Source organism: Papaver somniferum, chromosome 6, assembly GCF_003573695.1.
Source record: "Papaver somniferum cultivar HN1 chromosome 6, ASM357369v1, whole genome shotgun sequence".
Taxonomy (NCBI): Eukaryota; Viridiplantae; Streptophyta; class Magnoliopsida; order Ranunculales; family Papaveraceae; genus Papaver; species Papaver somniferum.
Window position 1 is genome coordinate 82,918,317 of NC_039363.1, and position 17,411 is coordinate 82,935,727.

A 17,411-nucleotide genomic window follows, 5' to 3' on the forward strand; every position below is an offset into this window, starting at 1 on the left:
GTGTAATTTTTGTGAAAAAGAAGTGTCTGCGGGAATTTCGCGTTTCAAAATGCATTTGGCACAACAAAGAGGTACAATTACTCCCTGCATGCATGTGCCACCTGAGATTAAAAATTTAGCAAAAGTATGGGTGCAAGACAGAAACAAAGCAAAACGACAACGAGTACCAGAAACTGAATATGAAATACAGAAATTCAAGATATGTATGAAAATGAACCGGGAACCCGGGCGATATAGATGAAGAAGAAACGCCCGGTAACACAAAGAATGGGCGGGTTATCGAAGTTGAAGAACCTTTTTGGACGAAAAAGTAAGAATACTAATGCCGAGAAAGGTACATCACAGCGTCCACAGGCTTCTATGGCATACCTAGTTCTTCATGCGTTACACCACACCAAGCACCGAGGAGTCTGTAGATGGGAGGACGTATAACTAATAGGGATTCTCAACCTAGCATGGCGAATTTTGGGAGAAGTAAAACATGCCGGGAAAAGTTGATTCTTCTGTTGGACGTTTTTTCTATGCTAATGATATTCCCTTCAATGTGGCCAACTCAACTCAGTACCACGAGGCATTCAATGCAGTTGCAAATTTCGGAAAATCATACAGAGCTCCGTCTTCCTATAAGTTGTCGAACCCATTATTAAGGCAGGAAAAACAAAGGATTCAGAAGGATGTGGTGTCGGTCCAACGAAATTATTGGAGAGAGTATGGGTGTACACTCATGTCAGATGGTTGGAAAAACAAAAATAACCATACGATTGTAAACTTCTTAGTTTACAGTGGCCATGGGACAGCATTTTTGAAAAGCGTTGACATCGAGCATAATCGGTTGACAGCAGAGTATTTGATGAGTTTGTTCAGACCGGTTATAGAAGATATTGGTCCGACAAATATTGTTCAAATAGTAACTGATCAAGGATCCCAATTCAAAGCCGCAGGTAACTATTACAACTTAATTTAATTACAGTTGTTTATTTTTATATATTATTAATTCATTTCTCATTTTGTTTTAATAGGTATGAGATTGGCCATAGAGTATGGTACATTTTTTTGGGTACCTTGTGCAGCTCATGTGTTGGATTTAATGTTGGAATATACTGAAAAGTTCCTCTTTGTTAAAGGTGTGATTTCAGAAGCTAGAAAAATCAGTAAATTTATTTATAATCATGGTTGGGTTCTTGCTAGATTCAGACAACATTCTGTGGGACACAATCTATTGCGCCCTGGCTTAACAAGGTTTGCGACAAATTTTATCGCAATCAAAAGTATCATTGATCAACGTAATGCAATCGAGACAAATTTTCGTAATTATATGAATTTCTATTCACAGTTTTTGATATTTTTAGGCGGGAAGAATGCAAATGATGCAAGGCCAATTTGCATCACCATCAGGAAGATTGGCTGCTCTGCAAGATGATCCTGTAAGCTGGTGGTTGTCATACGGTGCTCAGTTTCCATCACTCCAGAGGATCGCGGTAAAGATACTAAGCCAGACAAACACATCGTCTGGATCCGAGAGGAATTGGAGTGTGTTTGAAAGAATTCACACCAAACTACGCAACCGTTTAGTTTCGTCAAAAATAAACGATTTGGTATATGTTCAGTACAATTTAAGATTGGAGCAGCAAAGAGTTCAAGGTAAAGCAAAGCGACATAACATCGATGTCCACGATGTTCATAGCCTGCTGACAGATGAAAATATGCTTGATTGGATAGCAGGGGATGATGAAACACCAGTTTTACCTCAGGAAGAACATTGGTTAAATGAATTGGAAGAGGAAGCATCTAATAATCCAGAGCCTCTCCCTCCACCATACGAATGGCATGATCCAGAAGTTGAAATATCATATAAAAGGTTGCCAGTGAGTAACTTTGTTTATGACTTTGGTAACCTAACATTTGGAGACAATACACAAGGTCATGAAAATGAAAATCCCATATACAATTCTCATTACACTGAAGATCGTCCAGAAGAAGATACCCGAGGAATTAATGAAGAGTATAATTCCAATATTAATATCAATAATGAAGTAGATAATCGTAATGATAATGAGGAAGAAGACTATGGTTATGAAGATGACGATACTGTTAACTACGACAGCCAAATGCATTACGCGAACCAATATGAGGCGGAGGAAGAGGAGGAGGAATCAACTGAGAATCGTCGAGAAAACAGAAAATACTTGAATAAGTCGGAAAAAAATGCCGGTACAAGTTGGTTTGTCTAAGTTTAAAATTTCAAGCACTACTGTCACTAGGTTACTTATTGTAAGTTTATAAAATTTAAAGTGTTTAATGATTATTTATGAAATTTTAGTTGTAAGTTTGAAATTAAAAATTTTATAAGAATTTTTCCAACTCAAATTTTTTTTCCTTAAAAACGGGTTTAACCGGTATGAAAACGGAAAATACGGTGTAAAAAACGTGTGTTAAAATGTTATTTAGAAGAAAAAAACTGAAATATTAATTTTAGAAAAACGGTAATCACAGGTGTGAAAACGGTTATATCGGGTCTAAATAACGCCATTTTTTCCTATTTATCGGTGTTATTTAGGTAAGCGTGTTGGTGAGCCTCACGGGCACGGTATATGGGCGTGAGCGTTATAACAGACGTTTTTTTCGGAAAAAGGGTCCGTTTTTCAAACCTTGACTAATACACCTCAATTGTAAGGTCAATTTAGTCATTATAAATTAAAAAGAGGTAAATTTTCAACTTTTTATCTAAAAACTCCTGTAAGCTATTCTTCTCTCTCAGTTGGAAACTAGAATATATCTCTCTCTCGATCAGATCGGTAATCAAAAGAAAACCCCTCTTTTGAAAACCCCAAATTCCATCAGAAAGTTCTGATTTTTTTTTCATTCAATCTTCTTCTCAATCCCTTTGTATATCTTATCCCTCTCATTCTATCAGCATCAACTCTTTATCATCTTTGTAAAGAATCTTTTCGGTAAAGAATTGTTCTTCCTTAATTCATAAGTTATCAATTATATTTGTTAAATTGTTTTGTTACTGACTGTCAATTATGATCGATTTTCCATCAAAGATCGATCATTTTTAGGTTTTTGTAACTCTGGCAATGCTTAATTGAAGATGAAGTTGAAAAAAAGGAGGGTTTTAGAAGTGGTAAGTGGATACGCCCTATTTAAGTTTTGATTTTTATTTCTTTTAATTGTTACGTTTTGTGATTTAGGTTTTGTAAGAAGAAAACGGGTTATTAGGGTTTATGATGAATAGTTTTGTAGGTTGAGTGTTTATTAGTTCAGTTTTACTTACTTGGCATGCATGACTTTAGTGATTTTGATGTAGCAAGTGAATCAATTGTAAATTTATTGACTTCAGTGTGTTCAGTGAGTGCTATTGTTTTAGAAAATTAGCGAAATTATGAATTATCCAGTTCAGGGCTTGGTTTGGGTTGATATAGAAGTGAGTGTCAAATACATCTAAGGGTCATCAGGGGAAGCTAATGCAGATTAGTTGTGCTAATAGAGCAACATAGAACTAAGCTGTAAGGTAATCTCATATGGCTAAGAAGACATGAGAGATTACCTAATTTCTTCATTAGCACATTGATTTGTACTACAGAATTATGGTTTGCTGAGGTTTGTTTGTGTTTGTTTGCAGCCTCCTAAAATAAAATCATTCATTAACAGCGTCACTGCTGTTCCACATGAGAAAATTGAGGAATCTCTAAAAGGGTTTGCCTGGGAATATGATAAGGTGGGATTCTGAGTATGATTTCCTAATTTTATTTTGTGGTTTTCGCAAATAAACTCACAACACTTTGTTTTTCTTAAAGCAGGGAGATTTTCACCATTGGGTCGATCTCTTTAATTATTTTGATTCATTCTTTGAGAAGCACATAAAGTCGAGGAAGGATTTGCATATTGAAGATGATTCTCTGGCTGTCGATTTTCCCTTCCCAAGAGGAGCTGTTCTCAGCATTCTCCGTGTTATAAGGATAGTTTTGGAGAATTGCACGAACAAGCATTTCTATAGTTCTTACGAGGTATGTTTAATTTGAACTGGTGTTGCCATTCTTTTTTTTTTTTGGCGATCACAAAAAACACGTGTGCTAGCTCGTTATCCTACAAGATTTATTGCTCATAACTTAATCAAATCACATCTCTTGTCATTTTTCTTCAAGTTTAATCTCTTTTTCCTGATTATTTTTGTTGCCATTGGTAATGCAGCAGCATCTTTCGTCTCTGCTTGCTTCTACTGATGCAGACATTGTCGAGGCAAGTCTACAAACTTTGGTTGCATTCTTGAAGAAAACCATGGGGAAGTGCTCTATACGAGATGCATCACTAGGTTCCAAGTTATTTACTTTTTCACAAGGCTGGGGGAGCAAGGATGAAGGCCTTGGCATCGTCTCATGTGCTGTAGAGAAGGGTTGTGATCCAGTATCTTATGAGTTGGGTTGTACCCTCCACTTTGAGTTCTATTCAGCAAGCAGCTCATCAAATGAGGCAACAACAACAAACCAGATGACTGAAGGGTTACAAGTCATTCATTTGCCCAACATACACACCCACGAAGAAAGTGACCTAGAGCTTCTTAATAACCTAGTATCAGAGTGGAAAGTACCTCCTAGTTTGAGATTCTCGTTGCTGACAAGATTGCGGTTTGCAAGGGCTTTTGGATCTTTAGCTGCAAGACAGCAGTATATATGTATTCGCCTCTATGCTTTTGTAATACTTGCTCAAGCAAGCCATGATGCCGAAGACTTGGCTGCATTTTTCACTAATGAGCCTGAATTTGTCAGTGAACTGGTAAGCTTAATCAGTTACGAAGAGGCTGTTCCCGAAAAGATTCGCATTCTGGGTATACAATCTCTGGTTGCTCTTTGTCAAGATCGTTCCCGTCAGACAACAGTATTAAGTGCTGTGACTTCGGGCGGCCATCGTGGAATTCTAGCCAGTCTCATGCAAAAGACTATTGATTCTATTACCAGTGATGTCTCAAGATGGTCTGTTGTTTTTGCTGAATCTCTCTTATCTCTTGTCACTGTTTTGGTTTCATCGTCTTCTGGCTGCTCGGCCTTGCGGGAAGCTGGATTCATACCCACTCTTCTTCCTCTTCTTAATGATACGGACCCCCAACACTTGCACCTGGTCAGTACTGCAGTTCATGTCCTAGAAGCCTTTATGGATTATAGTAATCCGGCTGCTGCATTATTTAGAGATTTGGGAGGTTTAGATGACACTATTGCCCGTTTGAAGATTGAAGTTTCTCACGTAGAGGAGAAAGGTTCAAAAAAACCTGGAGAAGAGTCGCAGGGTAGTCGCAAGGGAAAAGAAGTGGTTTCACATTTTTCAGCGGAGGTAGATAATGCACATCCTCAATATAACGATGCATTGGTTGCTTATCACCGCAGGTTGCTTATGAAAGCTTTACTGCGTGCTATATCACTTGGCACTTATGCCCCTGGAAGTGCTGCTCGTATTTATGGCTCTGAAGAGAGCTTATTACCTCATTGCTTGTGTATTATTTTCAGAAGAGCCAAAGATTTTGGTGGTGGTGTATTTTCTCTTGCAGCTACTGTCATGAGCGATCTCATTCACAAAGACCCAACCTGTTATCCTGTTTTAGATGCGGCCAATCTTCCTGCTGCTTTCCTGGATGCTATTATGGATGGGATCCTTTGCTCTTCTGAAGCTGTCACATGCATCCCTCAATGCCTGGATGCACTGTGTTTGAACAACAGCGGTCTTCAGGCTGTAAAGGATCACAATGCTCTTAGGTGCTTTGTTAAAATATTCACCTCTAAATCTTATCTACATGCCCTGGCCGGCGATACTCCTGCTTCTCTATCGACTGGTTTGGATGAGTTGATGCGTCATGCTTCTTCCTTGAGAGCACCTGGAGTTGACATGTTAATTGAGATCTTGAATACCATTTCGAAGATTGGCAGTGTGGTGGAAGCTTCTTCTTCAGCGATCGATTCTCAGTGCTCATCTGCTCCTGTTCCAATGGAAACCGATATAGATGAAAAGAATGTGGTTTCAGGAGAGGATGGGGAACCATCCAAAATGGAAAGTTCTGACCAAGTTACTGAGACTTCTTCTGAGGGCCCATTGGCTGATACTGAGTCTATACTCCCTGAATATATAAGTAATGCTGCTCGTCTTCTGGAAACCATTCTTCAGAATGCGGACACATGTCGTATATTTATTGAGAAGAAGGGTGTTGAAGCTGTTCTGCAGATATTTAATTTGCCATTAGTGCCTCTTTTTGTTTCTATTGGTCACAATGTAGCTGCTGCTTTCAAGAATTTTTCACCTCAGCATTCTGCTGCTCTGGCTAGGGTGGTGTGCTCGTTCTTGAGGGAACGTTTGAAGTTAACTAATGAATTATTAAGTTCTGTGGCAGGATCTCAAATCGGTAGGATAGAGTCAGCAAAGAAAAGTGAAGTTTTGAGATGTCTTTCTAGTCTGGAAGGTCTTCTGGCTTTTTCCAATTCGCTTTTGAAGTTGTCCAGCAGTATGATGCCTGAACTGGGAAACGCAGATGCTGATGTTGTGAAAGATTTAGGGAGAGTTTACAGGGAAATACAATGGCAAATATCTTTATCCAGTGATATCAAGGTGGAAGAGAAGCGAGGAGATCAAGAATCAGGATCCAAAGATGCTTCTGCATCAAGTGGTCTTGGAACTGAAGATGATTCCAATCTTCTTCCGATGGTAAGATACACGAGTCATGGCACTATGAGGAATGGTTCTCGCTCGCCATGGAATGCGGAGCAGGAATTTTTGTCCGTGGTTCGTTCTGGAGAAGGCATACATCGTCATGGACGGCATGGGTTAGCACGGATTCGTGGTGGAAGGGTTATTCGACATATGGAGTCTTCAAGCATTGACATAGAAGGTCCTAGAAGTGCATCAGAGAGTTTTTCTGTTCAAGATGTCAAAGCAAGAAGTCCTGATGTTGTCTTACTAGAAAATCTAAATAAGCTTGCTCTTACGATGCGTTTGTTTTTTGCTGCTCTTGTTAAGGGGTTTACAGGGCCGAACCGTCGTAGAGCTGACTCTGGTTCTGTGAGTGCTGCCTCTAAGAGCCTTGCTACATCCCTTTCAAAAATCTTTCATGAGGCTCTGAGTTTTTCTGGACACTCTACTTCAGCTGATCCTGACATGTCTCTGTCAGTGAAGTGTCGTTATCTTGGAAAAGTTGTGGATGACATGGTGGCTCTCACTTTTGATAGCAAACGGCGTGGATGCAATACAGTCCTGGTGAATAATTTTTATGTTCATGGAACCTTCAAGGAACTTTTAACCACATTTGAGGCTACAAGCCAATTGCTCTGGACTTTACCTTTTTCTGTTCCTTTATCCGGGACTGACCAAGATAAGGCAGGTGAAGAAGACAAGCTGTGTCGCTCATCTTGGTTGATTAGTACATTACAAAGTTATTGCCGTATGCTAGAATATTTTGTTAATTCTGCTCTCCTTTTGTCCCCGACGTCTTCATATCAAGCTCAGATGCTTGTTCAGCCGTTTGCATCAGGATTGTCAATTGGCCTGTTTCCTGTTCCACGGGAACCCGAAGTTTTTGTGCGTATGTTACAGTCTCAGGTTCTTGATGTAGTCCTTCCTGTATGGAATCACCCAATGTTTCCTAGTTGCAGCTCTGCTTTCATCTCTTCAATGGTTTCTCTTATTACACACATATATTTCGGTGTAGGAGATGTAAAGCGGGGAAGAAATGGTACCACAGGAAGTGCAGCTCAACGTTTCATGGCCCCGCCTCCTGATGAATCTACTATTTCTACGATTGTTGAAATGGGATTTACTCGTACGAGGGCAGTTGAAGCACTGCGACGGGTGGAAACAAATAGTGTTGAGATGGCCATGGAGTGGTTGTTCAGTCATGCCGAAGATCCTGTGCAGGAAGATGATGAGTTGGCTCGGGCACTTGCTTTGTCACTTGGAAGTTCGTCAGAAACATCAAAAGAGGATAACACTGGTAAGGCGAAAGATGTGCTTACAGAGGAGAGAGTAACAGATGCACCTCCAGTTGATGATATTCTTGCTTCTTCTTTGAAGTTGTTCCAAAGTAGTGAGTCGATAGCTTTCTCATTGACAGATTTGCTTGTGACACTCTGTAATCGAAACAAAGGCGAAGAACGTCCAAGAGTTGTTACCTATTTGATTCAGCAATTGAAGCTCTGTCCTTCAGATTTTTCAAAAGATACAGGTCTCTTGTGTACGTTATCACATATTTTGGCCTTGCTTCTTTCTGAAGATGGTGGTACTCGAGAAACTGCTGCAGAAAATGGTATCGTCTCTGCTGCAATTGATATCTTGACGAACTTCAAGGCGAGGAATGAGTCAGGAGAAGAGGTTGCGGTCCCAAAATGTATAAGTGCTTTATTACTTATCCTGGATAACATGTTGCAATCTAAGCCCAGAGTTTTACCCGAGTCTACTGAATCTATGACAGAGTCTGCTGAAGACCAACCTCCACTATCACTCTCCACAGGTGTAGAAGAGAACAAACCTGCTTCGGAGGAGGCCAAGGATAAAGAAGCTAGTAGTAATGTATTTGAGAAAACATTAGGGAAGTCTGCTGGTTACTTGACTCTTGAGGAGAGCCAAAGGGTACTTTCAGTTACTTTGGAGTTTATAAAACAGCATGTCCCAGCTGTGGTCATGCAGGCTGTTCTGCAGTTATGTGCTCGCTTGACAAAAACCCATACTGTAGCCATGCAATTTCTTGAAAATGGAGGTTTGGTGGCCCTTTTTAGCCTCCCAAGTAGTTGTTTCTTCCCTGGATACAATAGTGTAACATCTGCTATCGTTAGGCATCTACTTGAAGATCCCCAAACCTTACAAACAGCTATGGAGTTGGAGATTCGACAAACTATCTCTGGTACTCTTAGCCGTCATGCGGGTCGTCTTTCACCTAGAATTTTTTTGTCAGCTATGGCACCTGTTATTTCTAGAGATCCAGTGGTCTTCATGAGAGCCACAGCTGCAGTTTGTCAATTGGAGACGTCAGGAAGCCGGATAAACGTGGTCTTATCTAAAGAAAAAGAGAAGGAAAAAGACAAATCAAAAACATCTTGTGGTGAAGCTGGACTGTCTTCTAATGATGGTGTTCGGATATCTGAAAATAAGCAGCAACTTGATGGTCCAGGCAAATGTTCTAAAGGCCACAAGAAGGTTCCTGCTAACCTCACACAAGTGATTGACCAGCTACTGGAAATAGTCATGAGTTACCCTTCAGCACAAAACCAGGAAGAGTTAACAAGTTCATTTGTTCCTATGGAAGTAGATGAGCCTGCTATGAGGAAAAAGGGTAAATCGAAAGTTGATGATACAAAGAAAGTGGAGATGAATAGCCTCTCAGAAAGATCGACTGGGTTAGCAAAAGTGACGTTTGTCCTTAAGCTGTTGAGTGATATTCTTCTTATGTATGTACACGCAGTCGGGGTGATTTTAAAACGGGATCTGGAAATATGCCAACAACGAGGACACACTTCAGTGGATGGTTTTGGGCAAGGTGGAGTACTGTATCATATTTTGCATCGGCTACTCCCGCTATCTTCTGATAAAACTGCTGGCACAGCTGATGAACGGAGAGACAAGCTGTCTGAAAAAGCCTCATGGTTTTTGGTGGTGCTCTCTGGTCGTTCTAGTGAAGGGCGTAGACGTGTCATCAATGAAATTGCTCGAGCGTTATTTTCATTTTCAAACCTGGAGAACAATTCGTCAAAGAACATCTTATTGCCAAATGGAAGTGTTTTAGCTTTTGCCGACTTGGTTAATTCCATATTGTCAAAGAATTCATCCTCAAGCAATTTACCTGGTCCTGGTTGCTCACCAGACATAGCAAAGACGATGATTGATGGAGGGATGATTCAGTCACTGACTAGTATTGTACGGATTATTGATTTGGATCATCCTAATGCTCCAAAAGTTGTGAATCTCATAATCAAGGCTTTAGAGAGCTTAACAAGGGTTGCTAATGCTAGTGAACAGCTCAGGTCGGATGGGTCCAAGAAAAAAGTTGCTGTAACAAATGGGAGAGGTGGAGATCAAACAAATGCATTTTCAGCTGGTGAAGCTGTGGAGAACAACCAGAATCAGATCAATCAACAGGAGGGTAACGATGCTCCACAACTTGAGCAACATCAGCTTCAGGGTACATCTAATACTGACGGGGATCAAGGTGGGAGTCCAGATCAGTCCATGGAGCAAGATACAAGAGTAGAAGGAGAAGAAACCACTGCTAACCCGCCTGTAGAGCATAGGGAAGAATTCGTACGGGAGGAGATGGAAGAAACTGGTGCATTACGCAGTAACAGTGACGGAATTGAGATGACTTTCCGAGTTGAACACAGGGCAGACGATGAAATGGGTGATGAAGATGATGAGGATATGGGAGATGATGATGAGGATGATGATGACGAGGATGAGGAGGAAGAGGATATAGCAGAAGATGGTACTGCACTGATGTCTCTAGCAGATACTGATGTGGAGGACCATGACGATAGTGGTCTCGGGGATGAGTACAATGACGAGATAATTGATGAAGAAGATGATGAATTCCATGAAAATCGTGTTATAGAAGTGAGGTGGAGGGAAGGCTTGGATGGTTTAGATCATTTGCAGGTTCTTGGCCGGCCTGGAGCTGCAGGAGGCCTCATCGATGTTGCTGCCGAGCCTTTCCAGGGGGTAAATGTGGATGACATATTTGGTCTTCGAAGGCCTCTAGGTGTTGAGAGACGCCGTCAAACTGCTAATAGGACTCTACTTGAGCGGTCTGGTGGTCTTGATACTGGTGGTTTTCAACATCCGCTCCTCACGAGACCATCCCAATCTGGGGATCCAGTTAGTTCAGTGTGGTCTTCATCTGGAAACTCATCTAGAGATTTGGAAAGTTTACAGGTTGGAAGTTTTGATGCAGCGCACTTTTATATGTTTGATGCTCCTGTTCTTACATCTGATCATGCATCGGCAACTCTCTTCGGTGAACGGTCTGTTGGTGCTCCACCACCACCTCTGATAGATTTTTCTCTTGGGATGGATCCCTTGCAGCACTTGGCAGGAGGACGAAGAGGACCGGGTGATGGACGGTGGACTGATGATGGTCAGCCTCAGGGAAGTAATCAAGCTGCTGCTATTGCTTATGCTGTAGAGGATCATTTCATATCACAGTTGCGCAGTGTGACTGATGCCAACAACCCTCCATCTCAAAGGCCGGCGGAGATCTCAAGACCGGAGGAGAAGCCACAAGCAGATATTCCACCATCCCATATTGATAGTCAATTACTGATAGCTGGTGATATCATTGATAGTCAGCAAAGTGAAGTGCAACATCAGGATGTTAATATTGAATTAACAGATAATCAAGAGAATCCAACAGAAAGTGAACAGGTTGCTGGCAGAGACGGGGATGGAAGTTTACGAGTGGTGGAATGTATGTCAACACATCCAGATGCATTAAACAGGATCCCAGATGGGAGTGAAAGCATGGAAATTGGCGAGGATAGTGGTGCTTCTGCTGAACAGTTGCAGGCCGTGCCTGATTTTGTTACCTCATCAGATGGCATTCTCAATTTGGATTCAAGTAACCGGGATTCATCTCTGCAGGGTGAATTAGATTATGGATCCTCAAGGACGGATAGCCAGTCCAGTAATTATGCACGTCTAGACTCTGGCTCAGAAATTCCTGAGGCTGTTGATGGTCATGCTTCTTCAGTTCATTTAACTGCCGATGTTGAGATGGATGGTACTCACGCTGAAGAGAATCAGGCTGAACGTGTTATTCTTGCTTCTGATGTCGGGGCACATGAATCGCTTGCTGGACCGAGTGTTCCAGTGGCCGAGGATGGTAATCAGGGTGATCAAACCAGTTCTAATAATGAAACTTCAAGTGCGAATACTATTGATCCAACCTTTTTGGAGGCACTGCCAGAAGATTTGCGGGCAGAAGTTCTGGCTTCCCAGCTTGCCCAACCCGTTCAAGCCACCACATACACACCTCCTTCTGCAGAAGACATTGATCCTGAATTTTTAGCTGCTCTTCCCCCAGATATCCAAGCAGAAGTATTAGCACAACAACGGGCACAAAGAGTTATACAATCTCATCAAGCTGAAGGTCAAGCAGCTGACATGGATAATGCTTCTATTATAGCTACATTCCCTGCTGATCTGCGTGAAGAGGTATGTATTTTGAAACATTGCTTCTCTTATTTCACCGTGTCAATGAAATCTTATCATATCCTTTCCAGGTTCTTTTGACTTCTTCCGAAGCGGTACTATCTGCGCTACCTTCTCCATTACTTGCTGAAGCCCAGATGCTGAGAGATAGAGCAATGAGCCACTATCAAGCCCGCAGCCTTTTTGGAAGCACCCATAGGCTTAGTAGTGCTAGGAGGAATAGTTTAGGATTCGATAGGCAGACATTGATGGATAGGGGCGTTGGTGTTTCAATTGGTCGAAGGACGGCTTCAGCTTATGCAGATCGTCTGAAGGTGAAAGAAATTGAAGGTGCACCTCTTCTGGATGCAGATTCCTTGAAAGCTTTGGTCCGGCTCCTGAGGCTAGCACAGGTAGCGTTCTGTTTGAGTATCTTCAGTTTGGATAGATTTCAAGTTGTTATTGGTCATTTCACTTTTATAACTAGAATATTCAGCTTACTTGTGATATTGTTTTTTAAAATTTATTCTCACCTCTCATTTTTCCTTTGCATGGAAAGCCCCTTGGGAAAGGCCTTCTTCAGAGACTGTTGTTGAATCTTTGTTCACATAGTATTACGAGAGCGAATCTTCTCCGCCTCTTGCTAAGTATGATAAAACCTGAAGCTGAAGGTTTAGTCAGTGGTCCAGCATCAGTTTCTGCTCAGCGGCTTTATGGCTGCCAGTGGAATGTTGTATATGGTCGGTCACAGCATTTGGATGGTACTACTCTTCCCTGTTTTCCGATCTTTCATTTATTTGTAGTGTGTATTTTTATATATATATATATAGTATTGGGTTTTGTATTTTAACTGTCTTTTTGTGTAGGTCTTCCACCCCTGGTATCTCGCAGAATCCTTGAGATATTGACATATCTAGCAACAAATCATCCAGAAGTGGCACATATCCTTTTCTATTTTGATCATCGATTGGTCACTGATTCACCAATTTCCGTGGACGATAAGAATGATAAAGGAAAAGGGAAATTAATTGAAGGAACAGACGTGCCCAACCAGCTCGAAGCATCTCAAGCCGGGGATATACCTCTAATCCTTTTACTGAAGCTCTTGAGTCGACCACTGTTTTTACGCAGTAATGCTCACCTTGAACAGGTACGATTCTGGCTCTTTGAGTAGAGACATTTTCTCGGTTATCTAAAACAGTTGTAGTGACTTGTCTTAAATATTATATACAGGTTATGGGGCTGCTCCAGGTAGTTGTTTTTAAGGCAGCCTTGAGGTTAGAGTGTGAGACCCAATCTGAACAACCTGCGGCCACTTCCCAGGCTGAGCCTGTTAATGAAGGAGCAGAGGACATTCAACATGAATCTCCTATAGTAGAACCAGATTCCAACCAAGAGTTGATAAAAGATACCAGTGCTAATATATCCACACTGGAGCCAAAGAGAACCACCAATCTTTATGATATTTTCTTGCAGATTCCAGAGTCTGATTTGCGCAACATTTGTGGCCTTCTGGCTCGCGAGGGGTAACTTCCATCAACTAATATTAATTCAAAGATATCAATTGTTTAAGTCTGCTCTTTGTTAGTTTATTTCCATTCTCTTTCTAATCTGGGCTTTTAAATGATTAGGCTTTCAGACAAAGTACATTTGCTTGCTGCTGAGCTGGTAAAGAAATTGGCTTCCATTGCAAAGCCACATCGGAAGCTGTTTACAGCAGAATTAGCAGGTTTAGCTCATAGTTTGAGTAGCTCGGCGGTGAGTGAACTTATTACCCTGAGGAGCACAAACATGTTAGGGCTGAGTGCTGGTTCTATGGCTGGGGCTGCTATCTTACGTGTTCTACAAGCACTTAGTAACCTCACTTCACCAATTCCGGAAGGGAGTAAAGGTCAAGAGAACGATACGGAGCAGGAAGAGCTAACTGATGTATTGAACTTAAATGCAGCGCTTGAGCCGCTATGGCAAGAACTGAGCGACTGCATAAGCACGACCGAGGTAAAACTAGGTCAGAGCCTCGTGTCTTCTCCTATATCAAATCCAAATCCCAGGGACCCTGTAGGAGGTAACCCTTCTTTGTCTCCACCACTTCCTCCTGGAACCCAGAGACTCTTACCTTTTATCGAGGCATTTTTTGTTTTGTGTGAGAAGCTACAAACAAATGCAACTGGACAGCAAGATCAAGTCAATGTTACTGCTAGTGAAGTTAAAGATGGTGCAGGGACTTCATTTGCATTAGAGAAATTTGATGGGGTTGTCCAAAGGCGACCTGATGGTGCTGTTACATTTGCTCGGTTCTCTGAGAAACATCGGAGGCTTTTGAATGCTTTCATCAGACAAAATCCCGGCTTGCTGGAGAAATCACTTTGTATGATGCTGAAGGCACCAAGACTAATTGATTTTGACAATAAGAGAGCGTATTTCCGCTCGAGAATCAGGCAGCACCATGAGCAACACCCATCTGCCCCATTACGCATTAGCGTTCGCCGGGCATATGTTTTGGAAGATTCCTATAATCAGTTACGGATGCGCCCCACTCAGGACTTGAAGGGGCGCCTAACTGTGCAATTTCAAGGTGAGGAGGGCATTGATGCTGGTGGGTTAACTAGAGAATGGTATCAATTGTTGTCCAGGGTCATATTTGACAAGGGAGCTTTGCTTTTCACCACTGTGGGAAACAATGCAACATTTCAACCAAATGCTAATTCGGTGTACCAAACTGAGCATCTTTCTTACTTCAAATTCGTGGGTCGTGTGGTAATATTCTGCCTGAACTACATTGAATCATCATGAATTTTCATTTTCATTAATTGTGGTTTCAAACCTTTTCCAATATCCGCACGTGATATCTCTTATCAGGTTTCTAAGGCTCTATTTGATGGTCAACTTTTGGACGTTTATTTCACGCGCTCCTTCTACAAGCACATTCTTGGTGTAAAGGTGACTTACCATGACATAGAGGCTGTTGATCCTGATTATTATAAGAACTTAAAGTGGATGCTGGAGGTTAGTTCATTGGTGATATTGCTCATCTTTGTTTTTACACTAAAGTCCCACAAGATTGTAAAATAGAAATCACTGTTTGTCTTGTTCACAGAATGACGTGAGTGAAATACCTGATTTGACCTTTAGCATGGATGCTGATGAGGAGAAGCACATTCTTTACGAGAAAACTGAGGTATAAGATATGCGTAGCATAAACAAAGCGAGCTCTTCGCATTGTCCCATGAACCTAGCATCTGTCTATTTTTTCGACTTACATATCGCATTCTAGCATTGGCTGATCTTTTTATTTTCTTACACTTTTGTAAAGGTTACCGATTATGAGCTTAAACCTGGAGGAAGAAACTGCAGGGTCACAGAAGAGACAAAGCATGAGTATGTAGATCTTGTGGCTGGCCATATCTTGACCAATGCCATTCGCCCTCAGATCAATTCTTTCCTGGAAGGTTTCAATGAATTGGTCCCCCGAGAGCTTATTTCAATTTTTAACGATAAAGAGCTTGAACTGCTTATTAGTGGGCTCCCAGAAATTGACTGTAAGTTTGCTTAAAGTAAAACTATAAATCATGTATTGTGTATGTTAAACCGGTTACACTTGTAACTCCTTTTTTTAGTTTGATTTGTGTTCTTATTGAAAAGTCTACTTGTTCAGTGGATGACCTACAGGCCAATGCTGAGTATACTGGTTACAGTGCTGCTTCTAACGTGGTTCAGTGGTTCTGGGAAGTTGTCAAAGCGTTCAGCAAAGAAGACATGGCAAGGTTGCTTCAGTTTGTCACTGGGACATCCAAGGTACGTGCCAGTAATTGAGATTGCTGATAAAGGATACTACTTCTCTTTACGGCTTGTTTTTAAGCTCTACTTGGTTCTTTCAGGTCCCTTTGGATGGTTTTAAAGCTTTGCAAGGAATATCTGGTCCTCAGAGATTTCAGATTCACAAGGCGTATGGGGCACCAGAGAGGTTACCATCAGCTCATACCTGGTTAGTGTTGACTTGCTTTCTTGTTGATCACACAAATTGTTTTTCCTCTTTAATTCATCTTTTTTGGTTGCTGGTCTTCAAGTATTTTGTAGCCCTAATGGTCTTCTGTTTCTTCAGCTTTAACCAACTGGACCTCCCAGAGTATTCCTCCAAGGAACAGCTTCAAGAACGTTTGTTGCTTGCAATTCACGAAGCTAGTGAGGGTTTTGGCTTCGGTTAACAAAGTTGATAAAAAAATGAGGTTAAGCCAGAGAAGCCAGCAAGTTCTTCATGTGTTGCTATGTACATGTAAGCTACCTTCAAATACCTCCCACCACTCTCTAGACTGTGTAATCAATGAGCTTTAGCATTAGGACAAGTCTTTTTGTTTATTGGCACCTTGTTTGTTAGGAGTTGTTCTTATCATGTATAGTCTACAACTTCATTGGAGTTCCGATCTCTAAAAGAGTAGCTTTCTGCAGATACAGAGGTGACCCATTGAGGTTGACAGAGAAGAGATTTAACTTTCACCAAAAGGCAAAGTGTCAACCGGATCAGAAGTTTATTCAAGTTTGGAAGCTTACATAGACTGTGGGTACTATTTACAATAGATAATTTCCTCACTTTCTATTGAGCGGCAGATGTTATTATTCTGCGTTCGAGGGGAGGAGTTGTGATGGCATAGCAGCGACGGCAACAATTTGCAAGTTGCATTGAGAAGTCGTTCTTATCTTACTCAAATTCTTTGTTTTCCTGAATACTAGTATAATCGTATATATCTGCCGCAACCCTTGTTTATATCTCTGTGGCATAATCCATCTATCAGCAATTTCTCTTGCTTTTTTTTTTCTTTTTCTCCAGGGCTGTTAATCTACCTTTTTTTTTTTACTGTGAATGCTGAATTTACTTTCTTTATATAATGAATAAAAAGGCAGGTTTATTTGGTCCATAGCTATATATTTCTTCTGCAGTTAGTCTCTAGATGGGATCCACCCTCGCTGGATAAGTAACTGCAGTAGGAGCAGCTTTTTAATAGTTGCTCCTGTTAAGTAATTAGTGTGTTGTTAATAGTTAAATACTAGTCTGAGTGGAAATATGGTTTTACAATCATCTGAAGATGTGTTTTTGGGGCTGAAAAATGGTTTGTCAGCGTGTATTTTGTTTGTCGAGCTTTCCTCAAAACTGTCTTTTCCTGGTTATCATATAGTGGCCGGTCGGGATTGGCAGACAGAATGTAGCATCTTCCAATTAATTAGGGGTGGCGAGTTCGAACACACTACAAAGTTGGTACTTGGTA

The 17,411-nt window shown here is 41.2% G+C and overlaps 1 protein-coding gene across 4 annotated transcripts; it reads left to right on the forward strand.

Moving 5' to 3' along the window:
* The first annotated feature begins 2,744 nt into the window (after nucleotides 1–2,744).
* LOC113288185 (E3 ubiquitin-protein ligase UPL1-like) lies at nucleotides 2,745–17,065 on the forward strand. Of its 4 annotated transcripts, none has more exons than XM_026537141.1 (17): nucleotides 2,745–2,951; nucleotides 3,048–3,127; nucleotides 3,626–3,721; nucleotides 3,801–4,010; nucleotides 4,195–12,174; nucleotides 12,243–12,563; nucleotides 12,710–12,911; nucleotides 13,017–13,300; nucleotides 13,384–13,676; nucleotides 13,782–14,907; nucleotides 15,010–15,156; nucleotides 15,248–15,328; nucleotides 15,464–15,689; nucleotides 15,806–15,945; nucleotides 16,029–16,135; nucleotides 16,253–16,423; nucleotides 16,597–17,065. In XM_026537141.1, the coding sequence occupies exons 2-16, from the start codon at nucleotides 3,095–3,097 to the stop codon at nucleotides 16,353–16,355; spliced, it is 11,349 nt and encodes a 3,782-aa protein (XP_026392926.1). In that variant the 5' UTR covers nucleotides 2,745–2,951; nucleotides 3,048–3,094; the 3' UTR covers nucleotides 16,356–16,423; nucleotides 16,597–17,065. The 4 variants fall into 4 exon arrangements, with proteins under 4 accessions (XP_026392926.1, XP_026392927.1, XP_026392929.1 ...); XM_026537142.1 differs by having other exon boundaries at nucleotides 16,603–17,065; XM_026537144.1 differs by having other exon boundaries at nucleotides 4,198–12,174.
* The last annotated feature ends 346 nt before the right edge of the window (nucleotides 17,066–17,411 follow it).